The 23,864-nt window shown below is 42.9% G+C and overlaps 2 protein-coding genes across 3 annotated transcripts in view; one reads left to right on the forward strand and one right to left on the reverse strand.

Annotated features, from left to right (window-relative positions):
• Window positions 1-17,819, reverse strand: part of KLHL14 (kelch like family member 14) — a 108,852-nt gene extending 91,033 nt beyond the window's left edge. Inside the window, exon 1 of the mRNA XM_006054835.4 lies at window positions 16,810-17,819. Coding sequence (XP_006054897.1) covers window positions 16,810-17,750 — 941 coding nt within the window. The 5' untranslated portion in view covers window positions 17,751-17,819. The remainder of the gene's footprint in view (window positions 1-16,809) is intronic.
• Window positions 17,702-22,702, forward strand: LOC123465287 (vegetative cell wall protein gp1-like). 2 transcript variants are annotated; one of them, XM_045164030.1, is made up of 3 exons: window positions 17,702-17,824; window positions 19,211-19,422; window positions 20,501-22,702. In XM_045164030.1, exons 1-3 carry the CDS (start codon window positions 17,749-17,751, stop codon window positions 20,576-20,578), a joined length of 366 nt encoding a protein of 121 aa, XP_045019965.1. In that variant the 5' UTR covers window positions 17,702-17,748; the 3' UTR covers window positions 20,579-22,702. The 2 variants fall into 2 exon arrangements, with proteins under 2 accessions (XP_045019965.1, XP_045019964.1); XM_045164029.1 differs by having other exon boundaries at window positions 19,211-22,702.
• Window positions 22,703-23,864: the final 1,162 nt, after the last annotated feature.

Here is a 23,864-nt window from a genome sequence, read left to right on the forward strand (position 1 = left end):
AAGTGAAGTCGCTCAGTTGTGTCCGATTCTTCGAGACCCCAAGGACTATAGCCCACCAGGCTCCTCTGTGCATGGGATTTCCAGGCAAGAGTACTGGAGTGGGGTGCCATTGCCTTCTCCACGCAAACTCCTGATAAAGGCCAATTATTAGACTATGCTGCCTCTTGAAAGCCAATCTCATTATTGAGACTTCTCTCCCTCTTTTCCATCTGGTTGCCATTTTGAAGAGAAAAGAATGACTTCCTTTTCTTCCAAGAGTTCTTTCTTGGAAGAGTTCTTTCAATAAAAAGTACAGAAAGACCCAAAATCAGAGAATGACGTTGAAAATAAAAGTTCAGGATGTTACATATCTCCCACTGAAGTCATTTGTATCTGACTGTCAAAGACCTAACAGTAAAGATGAATATTTTAACAAAATCATGTTTCTCCAAACAGAAGTTCAATCATTTAGGATAAGAGGACAACGACCTGATCCCACATCAAGGGTCTAGAGACTGATTTTATCCATTCCTCTGACTCCAGGGAGAGACTTCTCGTGGGGAAAGTAGGAGGCTCGTTCTGAGAACGGGAGCCAGCCTCCTGCCAGGCAGGCTGTTTCCGCTTGGAAAGTCACTGCAGGAGTGGCCATGCAGGGAGACGGGGAGAAAAGTTAGTTAGTAACTGAATATATTACTCCAGGCTTCTCTTGGAATATTCACGGCAACAAAGAAGTATCCCTCTTGGAGATAAAGAGATTCGCAGCTGACATCTTTCACATGGGCTCAGAATTTATTTTTAGAGGAAACAATAGTGTTATGAAATCATCCTGGGGTTAAGAGAAATGAAGAAGGTTATCCTTACTTCGGGGTAGATAAGCAGCAAGGGACTGAGGCAGGCCTGGGGGCTGTGTGCTGTGGAGACAATGAGGTGTGGCTTGTGGGAACCAGCTTAGGGACACCCTGCTGTGGTGGGTGAAATAGGAATTTCTTATCCTTCTCTTCTTTTCCTCTCCCTCCTTGTAGGGAGCCAGTTCTTTCTGTTCTTTGCTGCTTCACCGCGCCTGGAGGGGCTAAATGCTAAAGAAAACCCTAGCTCAAGGGCCCGGTGGGGTCTAAGAGGTCTTCCAAAGGCCCCAGAGGAAAGCGCATGCGCAGAAGCCTCCTCTTCGATCCCCGGATCAGCCAATCCCCCACAGTATCCTTCTCAATCATCAGATCTCTGATTGGCAGAAACAAATTATTCTGGGAAAAGTCACCACATCCCTGAAGCTGCATTGTGGACTCGATACTGTGTGGCTTTAAATTATTCTGAAAATTCTCTAGAGCACCAAAGTACCCAAATTTTATCAGCAGGAAACAAATCCCATAGAGTCTGGTCATTCCAATAACTTGCCCTATGACTTATATCCTTTTTACTCATGTCAGTGAATCAGATTTCTTTTAACGCAACAAATTTTCCTTAACTTTATCTTCCAGTAAATGACGACCCTATTTTCTCCCATTGTCTATGGAGCAAACAGGAAAACAGAAGCGTCTGTTTGGTGGCCCGATTTTCACATGAATGCACACTAAGTTGCTTCATTCGTGTCTAACTCTTTGATACCCCATGGACTGTAGCCTGCCAGGCTCCTCTGTCCTTGGAAAATTTTCAGGCAAGAATATTGGAGTGGGTTGCCATGCCTTCCTCCAGGGGATCTTCGCAATCTGGGAATCAAACCCGTGTCTCTTAGGTCTCCTGCATGGGCAGGCAGGTTCTTTACCACTAGTGCCAGCTGGGAAGCCAACCACTGGTACCAAAACAGCCTGGGGTGTTGCTGAAAATGCAGATTCCTCAGTCCACACTCCAGATCAATTTAGAATCTCCGGAGCAGGACTGGGGAAGACTTGTGTTAGAACAAAGTTCTATAGTTGGTTCTTCAAAGAACTATTGATTTAGGCATGATTTTTTTGGGTGGAGGAAAGCAGGCCTACATTTTCTTTCTCTTTTAGGTTTGTCTTATTGAAATATATATATATATATATATATATATATATATATATATATCTATCTATCTCTGACTTGGATAATTGCTCAGCTGCCTAGATAATTTTGCCTGTACAGATCTAGTTGAAAAGTAACATTTCAATTAGTTTCTTGAACCTGTTTTATAAGTCCTTCTGTCCTATTCTTGGCCCCTGTTATGGACTGAATGGTGTTGTCTGCAAGTTTATATGTTGAAGCCCTAACTCAGCATGATCATGTTTGGTGATGAGGCTTTTAGGAGATAGTTACAGGTAAATGAGGTCATAAGGGTAGGGCCCTTGTCTAATAGAACTGGTGTCTTATGAGAGAGCTTCCCAGGTGGTGCAGTTGGTAAAGTCTCTGCCTGCCAATGCAGGAGACACATGAGATGCAGGTTTGATCCCTGAGTTGGGAAGATCCCCTGGAAGAAGAAATGGCAACCTGCTCCAGTATACTTGCCTGGAAAGTTCTATGGACAGAGGAGCCTGGCGGGTTACGGTCCATGGGGAAGAAGAGGAAGAGACCCCAGAGCTTCCCCTCCCCCTCTCCTCCTCCCACCCCCCAGCTCTACACACACAGGAAAGACGACGTGAGCAGACACTGAGAAAGCGACTGTCTGCACACCAGGAAGAGAGCCTTCACCTGCATCAGGCCCTGCCGGACCTTAATCTTGGATTTCCAGCCTCTAGAACTGTGAGAAAACAAATTTCAGTTGTTTAAGTTCCCTGGTCCCTGTTATTCTGCTATGACAGCTCAAGCGAACTAATGCAGTCCTCATTAACACAACTTCTTGGAGGAAGGATCTTCCAATTTCACCACACAAGAGCTACACTTTGTAGCAGCCTACCACCCGCACACCGTGTGGGGAATTTGGAATATGGGATAACACTCCTCATCTCCTCCTCTGCTTGGTGCTCAGCTACTTACGTGCATGCATGCTAAAACGCTTCAGTCACGTTGGACCATATGGACTGTAGCCTGCCAGGCTCCTCTGTCCATGGGATTTTCCAGGCAAGAATACTGGAGTGGGTTGCCATGCCCTCCTCCAGGGGATCCTCCCAACGTCTCTTAATTCTTCTGCATTGTCAGGTAGGTTCTTTACCAGTAGAGCCACCTGGGAAGCCCATGCGGTAAATATTAATAGTTAATCATGTTCCACAGAGAAGGCAATGGCACCCCACTCCAGTACTCTTGCCTGGAAAATCCTATGGACGGAGGAGCCTGGTAGGCTGCAGTCCATGGGGTCGCTAAGAGTCAGACACGACTAAGCGGCTTCACTTTCACTTTTCACTTTCATACATTGGAGAAGGAAATGGCAACCCACTCCAGTGTTCTTGCCTGGAGAATCCCGGGGACGGGGGAGCCTGGTGGGCTTCCGTCTATGGGGTCGCACAGAGTCGGACACGACTGAAGTGACTTAGCAGAACCATGTTCCAATGAACAAGAGCAGCTAGGAGGGATAATAACAGATACAGAGAGTGGGGAGCCATGATTCCCATCAGCATTTGTGGCACTCTAATTAATGTATATAAAGCCATAGACAAATTTCTTTGTGCTTTCAGAAATTTTAAATGTTTCTCATGCTCTCAGATTCTAACGTTTCCTTGCTGTAAAAAACAAAAAAAATGGGAAGGATTCTCCAGAAAAATCTTTCTCAGGTGAGATCATGCTTTCTAGGTCAAAAAGACTGTTGTGTCTGGAACCTGGGCTCTCAGTTTGATGAGGCTGCTGCGAAGCTTGAGGGGCTCTTTCCTATACAGGGGGTGCCCCTTTCTTGGAATGGGTTTTTACTTGCTGCTGGTTTTGTTGGCTGCTTCCTAACTCTGGAGCAATCACAAATCTTCAGTTTATGTGAGTGCAACAAAGTGCTGTTTATTTCAGTTTTCCTTTGTCTGCTTTCTCTTTCTAAAATTTTGAGTATAAGAATGTCTGGGTGACAGCTGAAATTTGCCAGGTTTCTCAGGGTTCTGAAGGGCTTCCCTAGGGCTCAGTCAGTAGAGAATCTGCCTGAATGCAGAAGACCTGGGTTCAATCCCTAGGTTGGAAAGATCCCCTGGAGAAGGGAATGGCAACCCACTCCAATATTCTTGCTTCAGAAATTCCATGGACAGAGGAGCCTGATGGGCAATAGTCCATGGGGTCTCAAGAGTTGGACATGCGTGACCTAGCAACTAAAGCACCGCCACCACTCAGGGTTCTGAAGTGACTACTTTGAATTAGGTATCTACTCTATACTTCTGCCGAGGAAAGGACGTGTCTGCCTTCTTGATACACAAAGTGACTAATTTAGGTGATGCTCTGCATTCCTGAGATCTGTTGGTAGTGCTACTAAAAACTATAAAGTTGTAAGTTTGATAACACTTCATCCCTTTGAATAACTAGATAAGATATCTATGTTAAAATTTCTACTGCTTTGCACTCAGATCTATGACGGTGGTCTGGAGTCTCTTTGTTGTGTAGTAGTCATGTAAATCTTTTAACAGAAAGCAAGAAGTTGATTGTTCGAAGAGACTGATAATCAAAATAGAAACTGTTCCATCCAGAAGCATAAACATGAAGCTTAGGAAACAATTTGCTGAACATTCTGCCATATCCATACACTCAAAGCAAGAGTTAGTGAAGTAACCTATGGGAATTGCCTGGTGGTCCAGTGCTTAGGGATCCACTCTTCCATTGCTGTGGGCCTGGGTCTGATCCCTGATCAAGGAACTAAGATCCCATATGCCTCCAGGCATGGCCAAAAATTAAATGAATGATTTTTTTTTTAAAAAAGAGTGAAGTAACCTAACCTACCAGAGTAGCAAAAGTAATTTCTTGTTAAGAGCAGTAGATATTTTTTGTCCCTAAAGAAAACTGCAAGGACACTGTAGCAAAGGAAGATAAAACAGGACAAGTTATTCTCCTGATAAACTTAGCTTTTCCATGTCAGAAACTGCCTTGGTGATAAGAGGAGGGACGCCTGAAGGTATATGTCAGCCATGACTGAAGATTCTGGACTCTGCTGTTTCCTGCTGATCCCCACAAGGAACACTTCTGAATCCCCTTTCAAATGAAAGCATCTGTTTTTCATGGAGTCTTTTAGGGAAGGAGTGATTAAAAAATGTTCTAGGTGAAAGGCTTGTCTTTGTTTTTAACCTTAGTACCCCTGAACTTGGTGATGGACAGGGAGGCCTGGCGTGCGGCGATTCATGGGGTCACAAAGAGTCGGACACAACTGAGCTGTGTCAGTTCATGAACTGAACTGAACCCCTGAACTTGCAGTTAGTCTCAGAAGTGAAGGTGGTCTTGGGGAATCCAGGACACACAAAAATAAATAAATAAATAATAAAATTAATTGTGGTGATGACTGTCAACACCACAAATATACTAAAAATCATTGAATTGTACACTTTTTAAAATGGGTGAATTGTGCTGGATGTAAATTACATCTCAGAAAAGCTGTTCAACCTGAATCCACAAAGGCTTTTCTAACTTTTTTCTGTTGCTGACATGGATATATCAAAAGGATGGACCAGACTCAGGACGGGCCTCAGCTCTGCAGTCTACTCAGAGGTGGATAAAACAAACACTGTCAAGCTAAACCTCATCACTGTGAGAGCAGCACTTGGAACTCAGGCTGTGAGAATCCGGTTCTAGAATAAACATCCTGTATGGAGTTTGGAGTCCTAACGAGTGAACAGAAGGTCAAATTGATATAAACAGAATTATGTCTATAAAAATCAAAGCTATCAACAATTATGCATTGACTGTCAGGGACTATGTCAAGTTCAGTACATGTTTTCACCCAACATTCAGGATTGCCCTGAGGAGGTGGGTATCATTACTGACATTTCAGAGATAAGCAATCTGAAAACAAGTTAAGTCAACTGCCCAAGGAGAGCCAGCTTATATGTGGTCAAGGTGGGATTTAACCTGAATCTGTCTGACTTTTAGGTCTTAATTACTATGCAATAGAACTGTTTAAGATATTTGCACTATAGCATAACATTTTAATCTGTATCTCCTATTATGTCATATTCTCTTTCTCTCCATACACGTATCTCCTAGCTTTACTCTGTAGTCCGTGTCTACGGATGTCATTTTGGAGAGAACCCTTGTGAAAACCTTAAGACAGGGAGTTTATAGGAATTGCCACTGACAGTAGCGATACTGTTGTCATAGTAACCAATCCACCAAACTGGTCCCTGCAAGGAGCCGCACACTTCTCCTCTATAAGGCACCAATACTGGCTGAACTCCCTCACAGTATCAAGGACCCTCTGTTTATGCATATGGGGTAGAAAGTGCTGAGGTCCTGGTGTGCATCTTAAAGCATGAAAGTTCTTTCTTCTAAGTTTCGCTCTCTGACTCAGACATTTTCCATTCCCTCTTCTAATCCTTTCCATTTACTCAGGATGTTCCAGGGACGCTGGTTCTGAGGGGTGTGAAAAATCAGGGCCAGTCAGTATCCACAGCTTTGTTCTAAGCAGGAGTTACAAATATGACTACTTTCTGTTTGGTGAAAAAGGCACACTCCCAACCCAGTAATTCTTCACTCAGTGCTGACTCTGAATCTTTGTCCCTGCCCCAAACCTACACACAAGACCCTTAGCTGATTAAAAAATAAGAAACAACAAAACCTCTCAGGAGCCACTGTACAGAAAATTTCAAGTTGATGGCCGACGGTGCACACTATGTCGGGGGGCTATGCACACAAGACATCCACACGCATGCAACCATCTGCATTTTTCAACAATGCCCCTACATTTTCAATAACTCTTTTCTTCTCTAACCTGGGTCTTTCTCTCTTCCTTTTCCTCTCCATTTCACTGGCCTCGCCTGTCTTCAGAGGCACCTGAAGGCACATAAGGCAGGGAAGTGAAACTGACTGTAATTCTTCAGTTCACTTCCCTGCAGCCTCCAGTGAGCCGTCTCCATACGGTGGCCCAGCTGAGCTTGGAGGAAGCCCGGGTCCCCACGCAGGTGCAACCCACCAGCCCGCTGGCAGGCGCCCTGGGAGAAGAGAGCCAGTAAGGGACACCAGAGGCCCTGCGAGCCGCAGAAAACCAAGCTTTACATTGAATATATAAGATTAAAAAGAAGAGGGCCTCTCCTCTGTGAAAGAAAGAATAGGAGACTCTTGTAGTATCTAAAAAGGCCATCATTTTCCTTTTGAGAAATTAAACATAAATTGCTGGGAGCAATCAGAAATTCTGATTTCCCCATTTTCTTCTGATGCCCTTGTGATCACCTTCGGATCCCTCCAACTTCACTCTTAAGTCCTTACAAGTCTATTTCTGTGCTATCAGTGAAATCACAAATCTGTTCAAGAGTGTTCTTGATGGGCAAAAATGTATTCAGGTAAATCTGCTTAGTGTATCTTTTAAAATTAAAAATCAATTACAAATAGCACTTTCTGTTCATAAGTTTGTTGTTTCTTTTTTCCATGTTCTCAGCTGATCCTTAACAAAACCCTGGGAATCTGAACTATATAATTCTTAACCCATTTTACTCAGCTAAAGTGGAGCCAAGATACACACTTAGGTTTATGAATTCAAAGGTGGCAGTGTTTCCAGTATAGTGCTGTTCATTTAGTCAGTTCAAACATAAAAGCCTGCTGATTTTTTCATATGGGATTCATCCATGTAGTGGTTAATCCTTAGCACGGCTGACAACTTCCTCTATGATTTCGACAACACTTCTTCCATAGTCTCTAGCCACTCATTCGTTTTTCCAGCTCCTGGAAGGTACCAAAAACTCTTTGCTGCCTAGTATTCTCTCAGGTTGTAACTCCCCGCTTCCAGATCCTGCCTTCCTCCAGACCCATTACGCTGGCCATCTCAATTCTCAAAGCTCATCTTTCTTTCTCTTTTTTGGAATGTAATTTCTTTACAATATTGTATTGTTTCAACTGTACAATGAAGCGCATCAGCTACATGTATACACATATCCCCTCCTTTCCGATCTCCCATCCCACTCATCTAGGTCATCACAGAGCACCGAGCTGAGCTCCCTGTGTTATACAGCAGCTTCCCACTAGCTATCTGTTTTGTACATGCGGTGGTAGTGGTATAGTTGCTTAGTCGTGTCCAACTCTTGTGAACTCGTGGGCGGTAGCCCACCAGGCTCCTCTGTCCATGGGATTTCGCAGGCAAGAATACTGGAGTGGGTTGCCATTTCCTTCTCCATTTTACACGTGGTAGAGTATATATGTTAACGCTACTCTCCCAATTTGTCCTAGCCTCCCCTTCCCTCCCTGCGTCCACATATCCATTCTTTACATCTGCATCTCTATTCCTACTCTGGAAATAGGTTCATCTTAAACTTCTGTAGAGGAAGAATTCTTTGGCCACTGTGACAAGGTTACAGTACCTTGTTATACCAGCTCTCAGAACATAGCACTTTTCTAATCTATAGCATGTATTATCAGTGTGATTAACTTGTATCATTTTTACTCTTTTTTCTTATATGCAAACTACATGAAGTCATGACTGCGTCCATGTTCTTTACTCTATATCTCAGAGCATAGCAGACTTTGGTGTGTTATACCTGTTTGACACAAGTTTGGGGGCTATTCCACAACAGAGGTTCTTGTTAGCAGTCAATTCAATGCATCACCCCAAATTCCCACCATGTGCATGGCACGGTCATTGGCTTAGTTTAGAAAAGCTATCCAAGGTCATGGAAGTCCCCCTGATTCTCAGGTCTGCTACCAGCACCAATTATACTGGAATTAAGATTCATGATGGAGAAGGAAATGGCAGCCCACTCCAGTGTTCTTGCCTGGAAAATCCCAGGGACGGGGGAGCCTGGTGGGCTGCTGTCTATGGGGTCACATAGAGTCGGACATGACTGAAGCGACTTAGCAGCAGCAGCAAGATTCATGAAGAACACACTCAGATTTTCTTCTCCTCCTGTTGGCATAACCTTGAAACCCACACTTCTGAAAGTACTACATTATCTAGCAAAGAACAAAGAGTTATTTATAAACATTTTAGCTAGATTACAAATATATAATTATTGAACTGGATCAAGTTATAGGAGTGAAGGTTCCATGACTGACCATTGTCTTCTTGCTGAATTTTTTTTCTTTTGAGGAATGAGGTTATTTTCCCTTTTAGTGGAACACTGTAATTCTTTAAATTATATGTGCACTATGTAGTGACTTAAATGCTTCTTAATTTGTGCTTATGAGTCCAACAAATATTGAATGTGTCCACTCTCCAAACTTTAGAATTTTCTTGCTTATCCTCCCTTACTATTAGTTCTCTTTTTGTTTCTTTTTTAGATGGTTTATTTCTTAATACTTTCTTTGATTTACTGTATTTCCATGTACTTTTGTTACTGCTGTTTTTTTTCTTTTACTTTCCTATGATTTATTTTTTTTCTTTTACTTTCCTATGATTTATTTTCTTTCTATCACAAATATTTGCTATTTCCATTCCCCAACTACTGTAGGTTTTCTCTAGTACCTTTCTGCTTTACTTCTAATGTTGCAAATAGTTCTAACATGATTGTCATTCACATTTGTGAATAAATACGCCCTTTTGATATTTACAGCAAAATAGACATATTTACTATATACTACAACTGAAAGTCCTTCCCCTGGTTAACTTACTCTCCTGTCCATATCAAAATAGTGGTTATTTGGTATTTTATTAAAGAGAAATCATCATTAGTAATCCATGCATCATGAGTTATCTTGGATGTTAATGGAAAGGACACAGCACTGAATATATTTTCTGGAATTCTAAATGAATGAAAGAAGGCACAAACACTATGGTGTAACAATTCTTAAGATGATTTTTTTTTTAATTGTCAAGGATTTTTTTGTTTTAATTATTTTTTTATTGAAGGATAATTGATTTACTTGAAACAAAATGTAAACAGAATAAAATCTCAATTAGCATAATCTTATTTTTTGTTAATGAAACATACAGGTATTTTTATAATTTGGGCTTCTACCTGTTGTATTTATCAACTGTAAATATTATCAACACGTGCTTTCTATTGTTTTCACAGAAACAAAGCTGATAGTTCTCCAGGACTCCAGTGCACACAGAGGAGGAAAATCTCTTGGTTCCAATTCGAGCTTCAAGGCTTTGTTTCGGTTTGTTTTATTTTCACAATTAGTTTTCATAGTTAAACTGTAAAGTTCTTTGTTTTTTTTTTTTAAGATTTTTTTAGATGTGGACCATTTTAAAGTCTTTATTCAATTTGTTACAATACTGCTTCTGCTTTTTTTATGGTTTGGTTCCTTGGTCATGAGGCATGTGGGATCTTAGCGCCCTGACCAGGGATCGAACCTGCATCCCCTGCCTTGGAAGGCGAACTTTTAACTATCAGACCCCTAGGGAAATCACTTTTATCAATTTATTTAAAATATATCAGCTCACCTTACTTTTAGAGTCAATAATCATAGCACTAAATCTCAGCAAACTCATTATTTAGCCCCTTAGTCTCAGAACTAGTTAATTGAGTATGTAGACCAGTAGGAAAGAATCTGAGTTTTCTACTCTCTTCCTCTCACTTGGTGGTTTGAAGATGAGTTAGAAAATTGCAAGTTTTAATCACTTCTGTGCTGTGGTAAAACAAAGATGTGGAGGTGTTGATTGGAGTTTCCTTTTCCTAGAAGTCATATGTACAATATTCACTCATATTCATTACAATATTCACTCAAGAGGCTATACTTCAAAGGATGACAATTACTTCAACTCACCATTATTCAGATAATTGGACAACTTACTTATTTTCTCTGAGCCTCAATTGTCTAACGTTTTAAAAGACTGAAAGGACTAGAAAGAATGTAAGTAATATATTAAGCACACTCATGCTGAACTAGTCAGTGCTCAACTAGTGATAGGTATCATTATTAAACAGCCGTTGTGTGCAGGTGTGTGTGTGTGAGCATCTTTAAAATCATCTCCACTTTTATCTTCTGTTGGCTTTGTCAATTCATATGAAACTGAAACAAATCCTAAGTGTCTACCCACAATTATGTTTAAGACCAATACCAATTCATATTGAACTCGTATTTTGGGGTCAAGGCTGATCTAGTTGGGAGATAAACACATAAGCCAAACCCACACCAGCACACATGCTCTGCTAGGGGTTACCCACCTTGGAGAAGGCAAAGAGGTTCTATAGACATACTCAGTCCAGCTGATTCACTTAGAAATCAGAAGTCCTGACAACAGTGCCCTTTGATCACAGCAGCTGGAGATACAGGTTGACATTTAGAAAAGTAATTGTTCACGTGTTCATTTATATGCCTAGATTAGTTCATTCAATATGTGCATGTCAATCTCAGAAAGCAGTGTGTTAAATGTACCTGGCTCTTCTAATTTCCTACCAGAAATCATTAAAATACCATATCAATGATATTAAAGCCTATCCTGAATAATGATCAGTCTATGTTAGCTGGGTCTATATCCAGTATGTTTGTGAAAACGAGCAGCTCATTCACTGTTTTAATTAATCACCATTTACCTTCCTGGGATCACTGTTTAAATTTTTAAGTCTTACTATGGAAAGCTGAAATTTTAACTTGGCAGGGTAGAATAATTTAGATGTGAACTCTTTCCAAACAGAAGCAAGAAGACCAGTGGGATTCTCTCTACTAGAATAAGGATAAAGTGTTGTGTCCATTCTGTTCACTGATGCAGTCCAAGTGCCTAAAATGGGTTTTGGAAAACTATGACTCACAAAGCAAACCCAGCTTGCCTCTTGTTTTTATATAGTCCCCCCTGCCACCCCTAGAATGGTTGTTACATTTTCAAAGGGTTGAAAAGAATCAAAAGAAGAATATTTCATAACATGCGAAAATCACATGAAATGTTGATGCTCACAAATGTTTTATTGTAACACAGCCATGCTCGTTTATTTATGTATTATTTTTGTGTTACTATGGCTGTTTCTGTGCTACCAAGGAACAGTGACGTAGTTGCAATAGAGTTAATATGACCCTGAAGTCAAGTATAATTACTATTTGATCTTTAACAGAAAAAAAAAAGCTGACCTCTAGTCCAGAGTAATACCCCTCCTTAACTTCTTTTAAAATCAGATACATTAAAATTTAACCCTTACTATATAGCACAAGGAACTCTGCTCAATATTCTGAAACAACCTAATTGAAAAAAGAACTCGAAAAAGAAGAGATACGTGTATACGTATAACTGAATCACTTTGTCATACATCTGAAACTAACACAACATTGTAAGTCAACTGTACTCCAACGTAAAATAAAAAGTTAAAAAATAAAATAAAATTTAACCCTCACAAATGTCTTTCCAAAAGAGAAGTCTTAACTTTACATATAACTCTAAGGCTAATCAGCAGATTATATGATAGGATAGAGAGGCTCACAGTAATAAGTAGAAACATCATCGATGAGAACACAGGCTCAAGAGCCACCGGCTTGGCTGACTTTGGCTCTACCACTTACTAGCTGTGCCGCCGTGGGCAAAATGCTTAACTGCCCTGTGCACCAGTTTTTCCATCTATAAAACGAGGCAAATGATGGTATCCATCCCTTAGGGCTATTATGAGCATTAAATAAGTTTGTGTCTGTAAAATGCTTAGAACATTATCTGGTATGAAGTAACTACTGTAACATATTTTTCACTGAATTTTTAAGGTAGAAAGTTGAGATAACTTAGAAATTAGCTAAGGTAATGAGCGAGCCCAATGTGTTCAAAATGGGGAAAAAGACAAAGGTGAGTTGAAATTTGAACATGTCCACTGTGGTCAGTAAGTACTCTGAACCAGCGCAATGCACTAATATCTACTCTAACTGCCTTTTGATTGTAGGATATAACTATTTGTCTCCCACACCTGTGACACAATTCTGTCATCAACGGTCCTGTTTGAGATAATAAACAAATTGTATTCTGAATGGCTGAGTGACTTCTGATATGAAACTCTAACTACCTAGCAAGTTCTTATCTGAGGGTACCAAATTGACATAAAGGGAAACAATGATTTAAAGGATTCATGGATACAAGATTAGTTTGCTTTGTTGAGATTTTATTCAGGTCTTAGGAAGGGAACCAATGGAAAATATTATCCTACATTTAAAGAAACACTTTCTAAGCATCAAAACCAGGAGGCAAAACTATGCCTTAAGGAATTCTAATGGCTTTTTAATCATTGCAAGTCATTTTAGCAAATAGATAATTAGTACTCCTGATGTTTAAATAGATTTTTATATCAATTTATGTGAAATCTTTAAAAAGACTGAAGAAAGTGAATTCTTTATAAAGTAAACTTTTATCTTCTATAAAATATAATCTCTTGAAAACTGTACTTCAATACAGGACTGTATATGGGACTGCAATGGCTTGTAATTAAATATTAAAAAATATAATTATTTTTACAAATGCTTTTCTGTCACAGGTGTTTTCCTGGAGGAGGTTCAATGAATTTTTGCTATGTGCAAGAGGAATCAAGATTAAAGAACATATTGGGAAAACGTAATATTTTACTCACTGAGGCTTTCTTATTTTATAATTTCCATTCCTTCAACTTTCAGTAAATGTTTATATAACTGTTACATTGTGGCAGGTGCAATGAAAATGTAAGAGATCCAGTCCAATTTGATTTACTTGGGCCAATAACTAAATTATGCATAACAACTTAAAAAATACAAATAAAAAACTTTTGGGGGTTTCTTGCACTGAACTTGCACTCTAAGTTTTTGATATTTACTTTTTAATGCACTAAATGTTGCAAGTCATGCCACTTTATTAAATCTTTGTGCTTTAGAAGCCTTTAATAATAGGTATTCTAGAAACTTTTCCAAAAATTTCTGTGTCCCATTTCTTGCAATAAAGCGAAATAAAAATAACTAAGGAATAAGATTTCAAAATATTTTAATTTTTGTCCAATCATGTCCTGTGATCTTAAATTAGTTATGTGTATATTTGAATATAAGATAATAAGTCTTATTTTTTAATATCCTCAGTGCTCAGTTCGCTAAAATAAAATAGAATCTGAGTATAAATGGTATAATAAGAAAAACTAACATCTAAGACAAAATTAAATTAATTTGCATATTTATAAAGTCTTTATGCTTGGCTTGCTTTATTTTTTAGACTTAAAAAATTCCAAATTACTCAATAATTTAAAAATTTTAAAACATATATAATTATTATATTAATATTCCTACATTCTATAGAAAACATGTACTCTTAAACAAGTAAATTCCTTTGAAGTTATTCTATTTGCTTGAATTTTGAACTTATTCCAATAGATTGGCCAGTTTTAATTTTTCAGCTCCTTCTCTGAATTTGAGGAGCTCTTTCATACTTAAGACTTTAGAAACTAAAGGTGGATAAAAAGTAGTAAATACAATGCCCTTCCATCCAATTGCCTTCAATAAAACTGATGCAATTTCAAAAATAATTGTTTAACACATTTATCCCTCTGTTAAACTACATGTAAAGCTGAGAGAACATTTTTATATTATGCTGACACTGTAATAAATGGGCTGATATCATACTATTGGTTGCAACTTACAGCATTTTTGTCTACATTAAAGCTAAGGTCTTGGTGATTATTCTTGCATTCTTTCTGTAAATTAAAATTAGAATAACGTAATTAGTCCCCCAAATTAAAATGCTACAGTTCCTAATAATGGAACAAAGTCCAAAATTATATTACTTTGAGATCAACAATAGGTTCACATAAACTGTTTTCCAGATCTGCTTTTTAAGGAAAATACAGTCTCCTTCTTATTGCGGAAGTATCAGATTCTTGCAGCATCCATGACACTTGTAAGCATTCAGTGGTCAGACGGCACTACATATCCTTCAAATGATATGGCCCAGTGAAGCTGGACTGTGTGGTCACGGAGCCAGGCAGCCTGGTATCTCAGCCATCCACCACGACAGAGCCAGAAGGCCCCAGCTGGCGTGCTGAATCCAGACTAAGGTGAGAAATGGATTTTTCATTTTGAAAGTCAACTCTTCTAACACTGAAACCTAGGACGTATTTATCAGGTAAAAGTGCATTGAGGACTTTAGGCTTATTTATTGGATCAAATGTATAATTCTCATTTCCCCCAGTTACGCTTAGGACAAGTTAAATCTTATTTTCCTTCTAGGTTTCTGAAATTACACTAGATAGTACATTTTAAAACATATGAATACATGTGTGCTCAGGACTATAACTTAATATGTAAGATATATGCTAAATTAAGTATACCTGTAAGTTGTTTAAAAGTCATAAAAGTTAAAATAACAGAATATTGATCACCAATGTTCCTTGGTGTGGTGACATTTGCCCGTCACATTAAATTTACCAACTTGATCTTTAGACAAATGGGAACTTTTACAAAATAAAAATACATTTCAAGTCCTAGTTGTCATTTGGACTTCTGTATTCACTATTCAAGCACAAGAGTTTGGATTCTTGCTTGCGTTATTGTCTTTCTTGTGTTATTTTCTGACACTACAGGTTATTAATTCATTTCTTACCAACATTAGAAAAAGCAACTTACAAGATTTCTAAGTTCAAGATTTCCCATGCCTCCCGTGGGCCTCACATGACCACCAGTGCTCCCTAAACAACAGTAGAGAATATCTTCCAGTTTCCTAAACTTCAGTTACCCAGGTCTGGTAGAAACATCATGATGGAAAAAATAAACCTTTAATTCCATAAGGGTGCAGAAAGTGGACCCCATCTTCCAGACATCCTTCTGAGTGGGAAAAGGCCATGATGGATTCTTAAACCATGTACTTTCTAACACAGCACTTAGTGGATAAGACTGGGGTACTTGGCATCTGGACTCATGATGTTTTATCCTGAGAAACAGAGAAGACACTGCTTCTTTTCTAAAAAGAAAAAGCAACCCTCTGCGAGGGCTCATTAAAAAGGGTTTTAAAATTGGAGCCAATAAAACAGGATTGTCAATTCTTACAGTCTTTTTTTTTTTTTTTAATCTCAGCAGCATTTTAAAAAGGCATTGTTTTTCTCTCTCCCCTTGGACAGGAAATCCCACTTTCAATACACATATGGGACACATTCCAAATAGCAACAACAACAATTCTCCAACTCCTTTGTGACTTTAGAGCAGGCGCACAGACCTAACTGCAGCTAGATTAACTACTCCTCTTCTCAGATTTCCACTGTGCTCCCCTTTGACATGGGAGCTACTAGGCAGGATTCACTCTGCCTCCTGGAAATCTCTTGCTCGGCTCTCCTTTAAAAGTGAAAAGGATAAGGTCTTCTTTTTTACAAGACAGAAAAGTTTGTGTGGGTGATGCCAGAATTTCCAACAGCGACCCTAAAAGACAAAGCCTTTTAGAACTCAAACCTCCAACGGGAGCAAACCTCAAACAAACAAACAAACAAATAACTTGAGTTGTTGGAATGAATGAAAAGCTTGTCTTCTGGAGTTGTCCCCTGGCACTTCTGCTCGCCCGAAGCAGGAAAGGGGTGGAGTGGGCAGGGGTACTTCTCATCACAGGAACCTTTCCTTAAGCCAAGCCTATTTTGAGAGGTAGAGGAGGACTGGGTAGGAAGACTTCTCAAGCTGTACTTCCAATGGCCCGGACCTTTGGTCCCACCTGCCTGTCAATTTCAGCCCAGGAGCCCATCTTCCTCTCTGCAGATACTGAGAACGTGGACTTTCTAGCAGTCGGGGATGCACGGAGGCCAGTTTCCCGTTGACCTTTCAGGGACTCTGAAATCAACTTTCCCCCTCACAGTCTGAATTGTGTGTTTTCGGTTGTTTTCAGCCTGCAGGAACCTCCTGTTCAGCACACCCCTCTCCCCTCTCCTCTGCCCTCTCCCCTCCCTCTGGCCTCTCGGGCTCCCCCCCCCCCAACCCCCCACCTTTGTTGTCTCATACCTGCTGGCCAGGCTCTGCCTGCAGTGCTGCCTGAAGGGCATCAGGTGGTAGTTCATGGCGTCCAGCAGCAGCTTCTGGCAGACCGGGTCGGTGCGCATGAAATCCACCGACTGGACCCGCTCCACCAGCTCGGGGGCCGGGATGAGCGCGAAGCGGAGGCGCTTCATGAGGTCGGGCGCGTACTGCATGCGGGTCTCGCGGTCATGCTCCAGCCAGAGCACGGACATCTGGAAGAGCGCCAGCTCCGACTCCACGGGGGGCGGCAGCGAATCCAGCAGGGCGCGCATCTCCTCGAAGTTGAGCAGCAGCACATCCTCCACCAGGTACTTGTTGGCCAGCTTCTTGGTCTCCTCCAGGCCGTGCAGCGCGGCGATCTTGCACACCTGCTTGTAGTTCTGCACCGAGATCTGGTCGTTGAGGAACTGCACACAGAGCTTGGTGACCTGGGGGATGTGCAAAATCTTGCTGACCGACAGCACCTCCTCCACCGTGTCCAGGGAGAGGGTCACGTTGGCCGTGTAGAGGTACTCCAGCACCAGGCGCAGCCCGATGGACGAGCAGCCCTGGAGCACCAGGTTGTTGATGGCCCGGGGACTGGTCAGCAGCTTGTCGTCGGGGGAGGAGGATGGAGTGCCGGGGTCCTCCTGCGCTGGCGGCGGCGGCGGCTGCTGCTGCGGCGGCTGCTGCGGTGGGTCCTTGGGGGCCCCCAGGCCGTCCTGGCCGCCGACCCCTCCCCCGAGAGGGGGGTGACTGGAGAAGAGCGATCGGAAATACTGCGAGCAGGAGGCCAGCACGGCCTTGTGGCAGTGGAACTGCTGGCCCTGGGCCGTCAGGGTCACGTCGCAAAACAGCTGCTTCCTCCACAGCAGGTTGAGGCCGTGCAGCAGGTTGTCGCTGTGGCTGGGGTCGAAGGTGGAGGTCCGGTCCCCGGATCTGGACATGGCGAGCTGCCTCGGCGCACCTGGCTTTAAACCCGCCTCCGACCTGGCAGACAGGGGTGGGGGATGGGAGGAAGGTGAGCAGGGTGGTGGGGGTGGGGTGGGGTGGGGTGTGATCGGGGTGGGGCAGGGTATGGAGGGGAGGGGAGGGCGAAGAACCACGGTCAGTGCTCAGCTCAGGTCTCCGGACGGACCCGACCCTAGGAGGCAAGTCTGAAGGTGCTGGATCCGTGAGCGCCACTCCCCCCCCGCCCCCCGGGGCCCTGTCTGGGGGTCCGGGCGCCCGCTCCTCTTCTCTCCGCGACCCCCACACTTGGTCCCTCACTTTTCCTAAAACCACCCGGGCTCGGCTCTCGGCGGCGACAGCGATGGCAGCAGCGACGGCAAAGTGGCGGCTGAGGCCGAGACACCTCGTGGGCTCGTGTCCATGCCGGGCCGGGGCGGGAAGAGGCCAGGGCGTGGGGAGCCCGGGGGGCCCCCCCCAAGAGCGCAGAGGCGACCGTCGACGGAGCTTCCAGGTCACCTCGGCGCCCGCAGCTTTGCGTTTCGCAGTTGGTCCAGTTTTGGGGGGTGGGTGGGTGGGCAAGGGGGCCCGACAAGCGTGCGGGAAGGGGGGTGATCCTTAGCCCTCCAAACGCTGGGAACCCCTTCGATTATCCGTGCTGCCCCGAGAAACTCCCGGGCTAATCGTCTGCGGGAGCAGATAAAGCCCTTTCTTCTCCCGGGAAAGTGCAGCGGAGCGCGGTGAGGACCAGCTCAGTGGACTCGGCAGAGGCGGGAGCTGTCCTTATCAATTCTAGCTCATTTCCCTCACCCCGGCCCTGCCTGCTTCTCTGCTTTCGCAAACTGTTGGCTTTCCCCGTCACCACTCAGTTTTGCTAATTTTTCAGAGACGGCTTTAAACCTGGCAGGAGAATCCCTTCAGCCCCCCACCCCCGAGATCCCCCCAAACCCCCTGGCATTTTTAAGCGCGCAAGTTCGGGCGTGTGTCTCCCTTTCTCCGCCTGGGCGGCCCCGAGGAAGATGAGGAGGGAGGAAGTGGGACCACTGGGATGGATTAAGAGCCAGAGCCCGCAGGCCCGGTGGGATTCGCGTGGACGGTTCTCCCTCCCGGGCACGAGGCGCAGTGGCTTTAACTCCTGGAACTACGAGAAGTTCAAGTGTACGGGCAGGTGCTGGGGGAGGGGTGGGGGCTGTCCGATGGTGGGGGGGCGGGGTCTCTGCCTCCCACCCAGCATCTCCGCCCGAAGCCGCAGCTTTCTTCTGAGTCCCTGGGTGCAGCCCCCGGCGGGCCCCCACTCGAGCACCCCCCACTCCCCGCCCCCCCCCACCCCCAACCCGGCCCTGGAACTACTTCTGTAAAAAGTCTGAGCTGCCCGCATCTCGGCGGAGGAGGGCAGGAGGTGGGGGAGGCGAGGCGAAGTCGATACGCCGGGTCCTTAACCTGTAATTGCACCTTCTAGGGCTGAGCAGAAAGGGCTCCTCTCTGCCCACATCCCGCCCGCGCGCCCGGGAGACCCGCCGCCGCCGCCGCCGCCCGGCTCCGAGGGATCCCGCCGGACCGGCCCCTTCCACTGCGGCTCACTCTGCCCTGCCTGGTGCCAGTCCTGGATCGCCGGCTTCCTATTTCCACCGGACTGGGCTGCTCTCCACTCACTTTATCATCCCGTTCCAGGTGGACCCTAACCTCCAGCGAGCTCCCTCTCCCAGCAGCACCCGCCCCCCACCAACGATGCGCCCCCCCAAAGCTCAGGCTCTCCGAAACACCTCCCAGAGTCTCTCCCTTGAAGTGGACCCGGTCATACCTCCCTCTCGCTCTCCCCGCTTCGTTGTCTCCCCCCCCCACCCCCCCACCGCCACATCTTTTCCTGTTCCCCTTCCTTCTTGCTCTCCTCCTTTGCCTTTCCCCCTCATCTGCTTATTTCTTGCAATTGGAGTTTTATTCTTTATGAGCGTTTGCCACACAGCCATCCCCCCCACCCCTCTGAAAGACTCCCTCCCCGGCCCTCCCCCTCGCCAACAACCCAAAAGACAGAACAAAATACACACAAGGCAGACACAAGGCCAGAAACTTACCTGCTTTCAACCAGCTGCAAAGTCAAGGCTCACTTAAGCTCCCCCCCAAAAATCAATTGTCCTTCCTTTTTAAAGGTTTGTTCTCTCCTTGGGAGGGGGGTGGGAAACACCTTCTGGTTCCCAACTCCAGGCAGTCACTCTTTACAATTTATTTTGTCGTACATCATTTGATCACCATGAATTAGCAACAGCAAGAAAATGTAGGAGAGGGAGAAAAGAGAGAAAGAGAGAGGGAGAGAGAGAGGGAGAGAGAGGGAGAGTGAGAGAGGGAGCAGAGCTTTCTGCAAGAGAAGAAGAAGAAAAAATGTACGTGTGACAAATTATGCTACCAAGAAACAACACATCATTATCCTTGGGCCTGGGGCTCAGTGAGTCGTAACGAGAGTAATAGGAAATCCACGGTTGGGGAGAGAAACGGTCGTGCTTGGCCAGTAGAGAGAGACCATACAGGGGGATGGATGCTGGAGAGACTCGCAAAATTATGGCTCAAGGCTATTGTAAAAATTGTCGAGCGTAAATGACTGCGATTTCAAACATCTTTGGAAGAAAGAAGGGGAAAAAGCGAGCCCCCCCTCCCTCCGGCTCCCTCTCTCTCCCTCTCTCTTCTCTCTCTCTATAAAGAACCGTCAAGTTTTAGTGCGCATTGCTAATTAGTCAATTTCTCTCTGCCTTCACAGGCTGGCGACTTCGCTGCTGAGCTGAAACTGCTAATTTCTGTGACCAGCTTTTTTCTTAGCTGTGATCTGGATGAATGAGTAGCTGTCTCACAGAGATGACAAAAATAAACTCTAATCCCCCCCAAAATTTCCACTACATCTTTCTCATGCATAGATTTATGATCTTCAAGCGCTCTGTGCAATATGCAAACTTTTTGTGTCTGTAGATGTGCTGTTTGTTTCCAGATTTCTCTACATTCCTGCTTTTCCCTTTCACTCTGCTCCCCCCCCCCCAACCCCCCTACACTGGGAAATGCAGAAACCGTCTCATCTCAAAGTCTGCCAAGATGCCACTTTATAGTATCTTGGTGTTTGGGGTTTGGGTCTGACTTGGAAGTCAGGAGTCCTTGCCTAAGAACTGAGTGGCTGAGTGTACAGCAGGGGTGGGGGAAGTAGACAGAATAGAGGACAGCTCTTCGCTTTACATTTGCTTCCCTGCATTATTCAAGCTTTATGATCTTGTTGGAAAACATATTTTCTCCATCATTTTGTCGGGTTATACAACCATCTCGGAACCTCTCTGTCAGCTCTTCAGCAGGAAGGGTTCAAAAGTCACTTTATTTTTTTAATTGGAAAATTATCCTATTGTCAGATTTGCCTTTCAATTAGGAGTCTTTGATTTGCAGGAGCTAGAATCAAGTGCTAGGAGAGCCAGCTGCAATTTCACAAATGTAACCTTTAAACTTTGGAGCTCATCTGATATATAAGGTCGATCTCAGAGAGCTCACATTTTTGACCCTGCTTAGCATGCAAAATGAACCCCAGCATGACTCTGGAATTTCAGCTGTACCAAAGATTCATGTGCATTTTGGTAGAGGACGTGTTCTCTTAGACTTATCTCATGATGTATTGCGCCCTTACATTTATAGCCCTGCATTTTGGTTGTCAATGGGGGCTGGAGGTGTCCAAGAAAGAAAGGGGAAAAAAAAGAAGAAGCAGGAAAAGGAAGGTAGGTATGCCCTTGAAGAAAATGAACATGGAAGAAAGCTGGATCTGAGTTAAATTGAGTTTTGCTGGCTATTAAATATATGAACATGATTCATTCTGACTGATATGTGCTCTGATTAGTAAACATATTAAAATACACATCAGGGTACCACTGAAATCCTGCCTTTTAACCTTCCCCTTTGATTGGTAAAAGATGAAAGACACCTGCTTAAGGGAGGGGAAAACCTGAAAATTCTTTGGTTCAGAATTCAGGAGTTTCCCACTTACAATGATCAACATTAATATGCATATGGGATATTTACTCTTAAATAGACTAGGCAGGATCCAACCCAAGCGTTTATCCCTCACAATGGTCTTTCTTTATCAATATCCTAGGTTATTTGAGAGCAAGACTACTTTATTCAATCTTGCTGAGATGCTGTGTTCTCATAGTCATATTTATAATAAAAAAGCCCAAATACATGATAAGATAATAGAAAAGGATTTTTTTTTTATTAGAGCAGGGAAAGGAAAGAACAGATTATCCAAATCTTCTGGCCTTACTATTAGTTTTTTAATTTCTCTTATTTAGTAGATCTTGAACAGGAAGACTGTGTAACTGTAATATAGTGCCTTTTGGGGGTTCTGTTTCATTAGCAGTTGAAGTTATCAAGTGTGTGAAGTGTCACCCAACTCTCAAACACTAAAAGTACAATTTTTATGGTATGCTTTTGATGTTGATCTTTTATGAGCTTCCAATGACATATTTGGAACTAAACCCAAAAGCAAATTAAGAGTATTGATCACTTAAATTATTGCCATCTTTCCATTTTATCATAAGGGAATTAGAAATTAAGGTATGTTTTCTAGACCTTGCAGTATCTTAATTTTGAATTTCTACATATATGTATATATATTTACTGGTGGGATATATTGATCACTAATTGTGATTACTAGGACTTCTGCCATTTCCAAACAATAGAAAAGTAACATTTCAAAAATTTTAACTACCTATAATTTCAATGCTTATTTAACAACTTGGGTAGAAGGGAAAGGGGTGGTTAGAGATTGCAATTCTTAAACAGCTGTTGAAGTGGTTAGGCTGCTTTCTTCTGGATTTTGAAGTTACACTATTTGAGAATGTTTTAAATTCAGAGAAAAATTACAATTATGGCTCTTTTGTAAGCAATTAAAAAAAAGAATATTGATAATAATAAAATCCATTCACAATCTGTATGTAAACTAGTGTTTCTATCGTGTACATTACACACATCCAATATCTTGCCCTGGCTTTGACTGAAATTATTGCAGAACTCACAAATGATATGACACTATTTACAAGAAATCCCGTTATGAGAGATTCAATTTGCAGCAATCAGATGCTAGCTACTAAGCGATTGTAAGTATTTGAATTTTATCCTACTTCACTGTTCAACGTACAGAAATTGCATCTGTGTGTTTGATCTGTCCTGCTGAGCACTACCAGCAGCTTGCATCTCTGCCACTATTGTTTTTAAAATGGCAGGAAGGACGTGACTAGTCAAGAGCACTCAGCGGGATGGATTCCACATGGCTTAAGAGGAGCCAGAATTGTCTTACAAAAAAAATTAAATATGATCATGTAGTCATCTAATTCAAGCAGTCTTCATACTTCAACAGAATTATCAAATTTATTCATCAGTGAATCTGCATTTAAACTATGTACAGTGGAAAGATGCTGAGACTGCTGGCACTGAGCAGTCTAACGAGAGCTACCACCAGCTCTGTGCAGGCTGGTCAGCCTTTATGGTAGCAGGGACCCAGGTGACTCTGTGGTTCCTGTTGCTCAGGGTCATTTCACCTCACTGGGTGAACTCAAGTTTCTCTTCAGAGCAGCTCAAGAAGTATTTTGCTGCCTAACAGGAGGGGACATCCACATTGAAACTTTCTCTCCTTGACTTTTTTGCTTAAGATGTGTATGAGTCATCTTCCAATTATTTAAACACCAAAATCTGGCCTCTCTGGTGTATCTTTTGGTTAATAAATACTACTTCCTGTGACCTGACCTTTCAGACTACCACCATGGGAAGACAAGTAGAGATACTATTCCATTTTATAATAAAACTGAGGAGGGAAGGACCTCTTGATTCCCCAAAGTCAAGGAGTGGGAAAACCCAGACAAAACTCGTAGGTTTCTATTATTTTGTTTTAAATCTCTGGTAGATGTGGCCAGAGATGTCACAAAACCATCAGCATCAAGAAGCTTATTGAAAAACAAAAACTGAAATAACAATAAAAGACAAAAAATAATGCTATGGACTAGCACTTAGTCAAAAGCCAATGGTTTACTATGGCCCCACGGTCAAACCCAGCTCCTTGGCCAGCGTCCTGAGATCCAGAATCTAGTTCTAGGACTGCT

The sequence above is a fragment of the Bubalus bubalis genome, chromosome 22 (genome assembly GCF_019923935.1).
Source record: "Bubalus bubalis isolate 160015118507 breed Murrah chromosome 22, NDDB_SH_1, whole genome shotgun sequence".
NCBI lineage: Eukaryota > Metazoa > Chordata > Mammalia > Artiodactyla > Bovidae > Bubalus > Bubalus bubalis.

Excerpts from the sequence above, each read along its gene's own strand:
- LOC123465287 (XM_045164029.1), top strand. The coding sequence starts at position 17,749 with ATGGCGAGCTGCCTCGGCGCACCTGGCTTTAAACCCGCCTCCGACCTG. Across the intron at positions 17,825-19,210 it reads GGGTGGGGGATGGGAGGAAG|GGCTGAGCAGAAAGGGCTCC; the intron begins GTGAGCAGGGTG and ends TGCACCTTCTAG.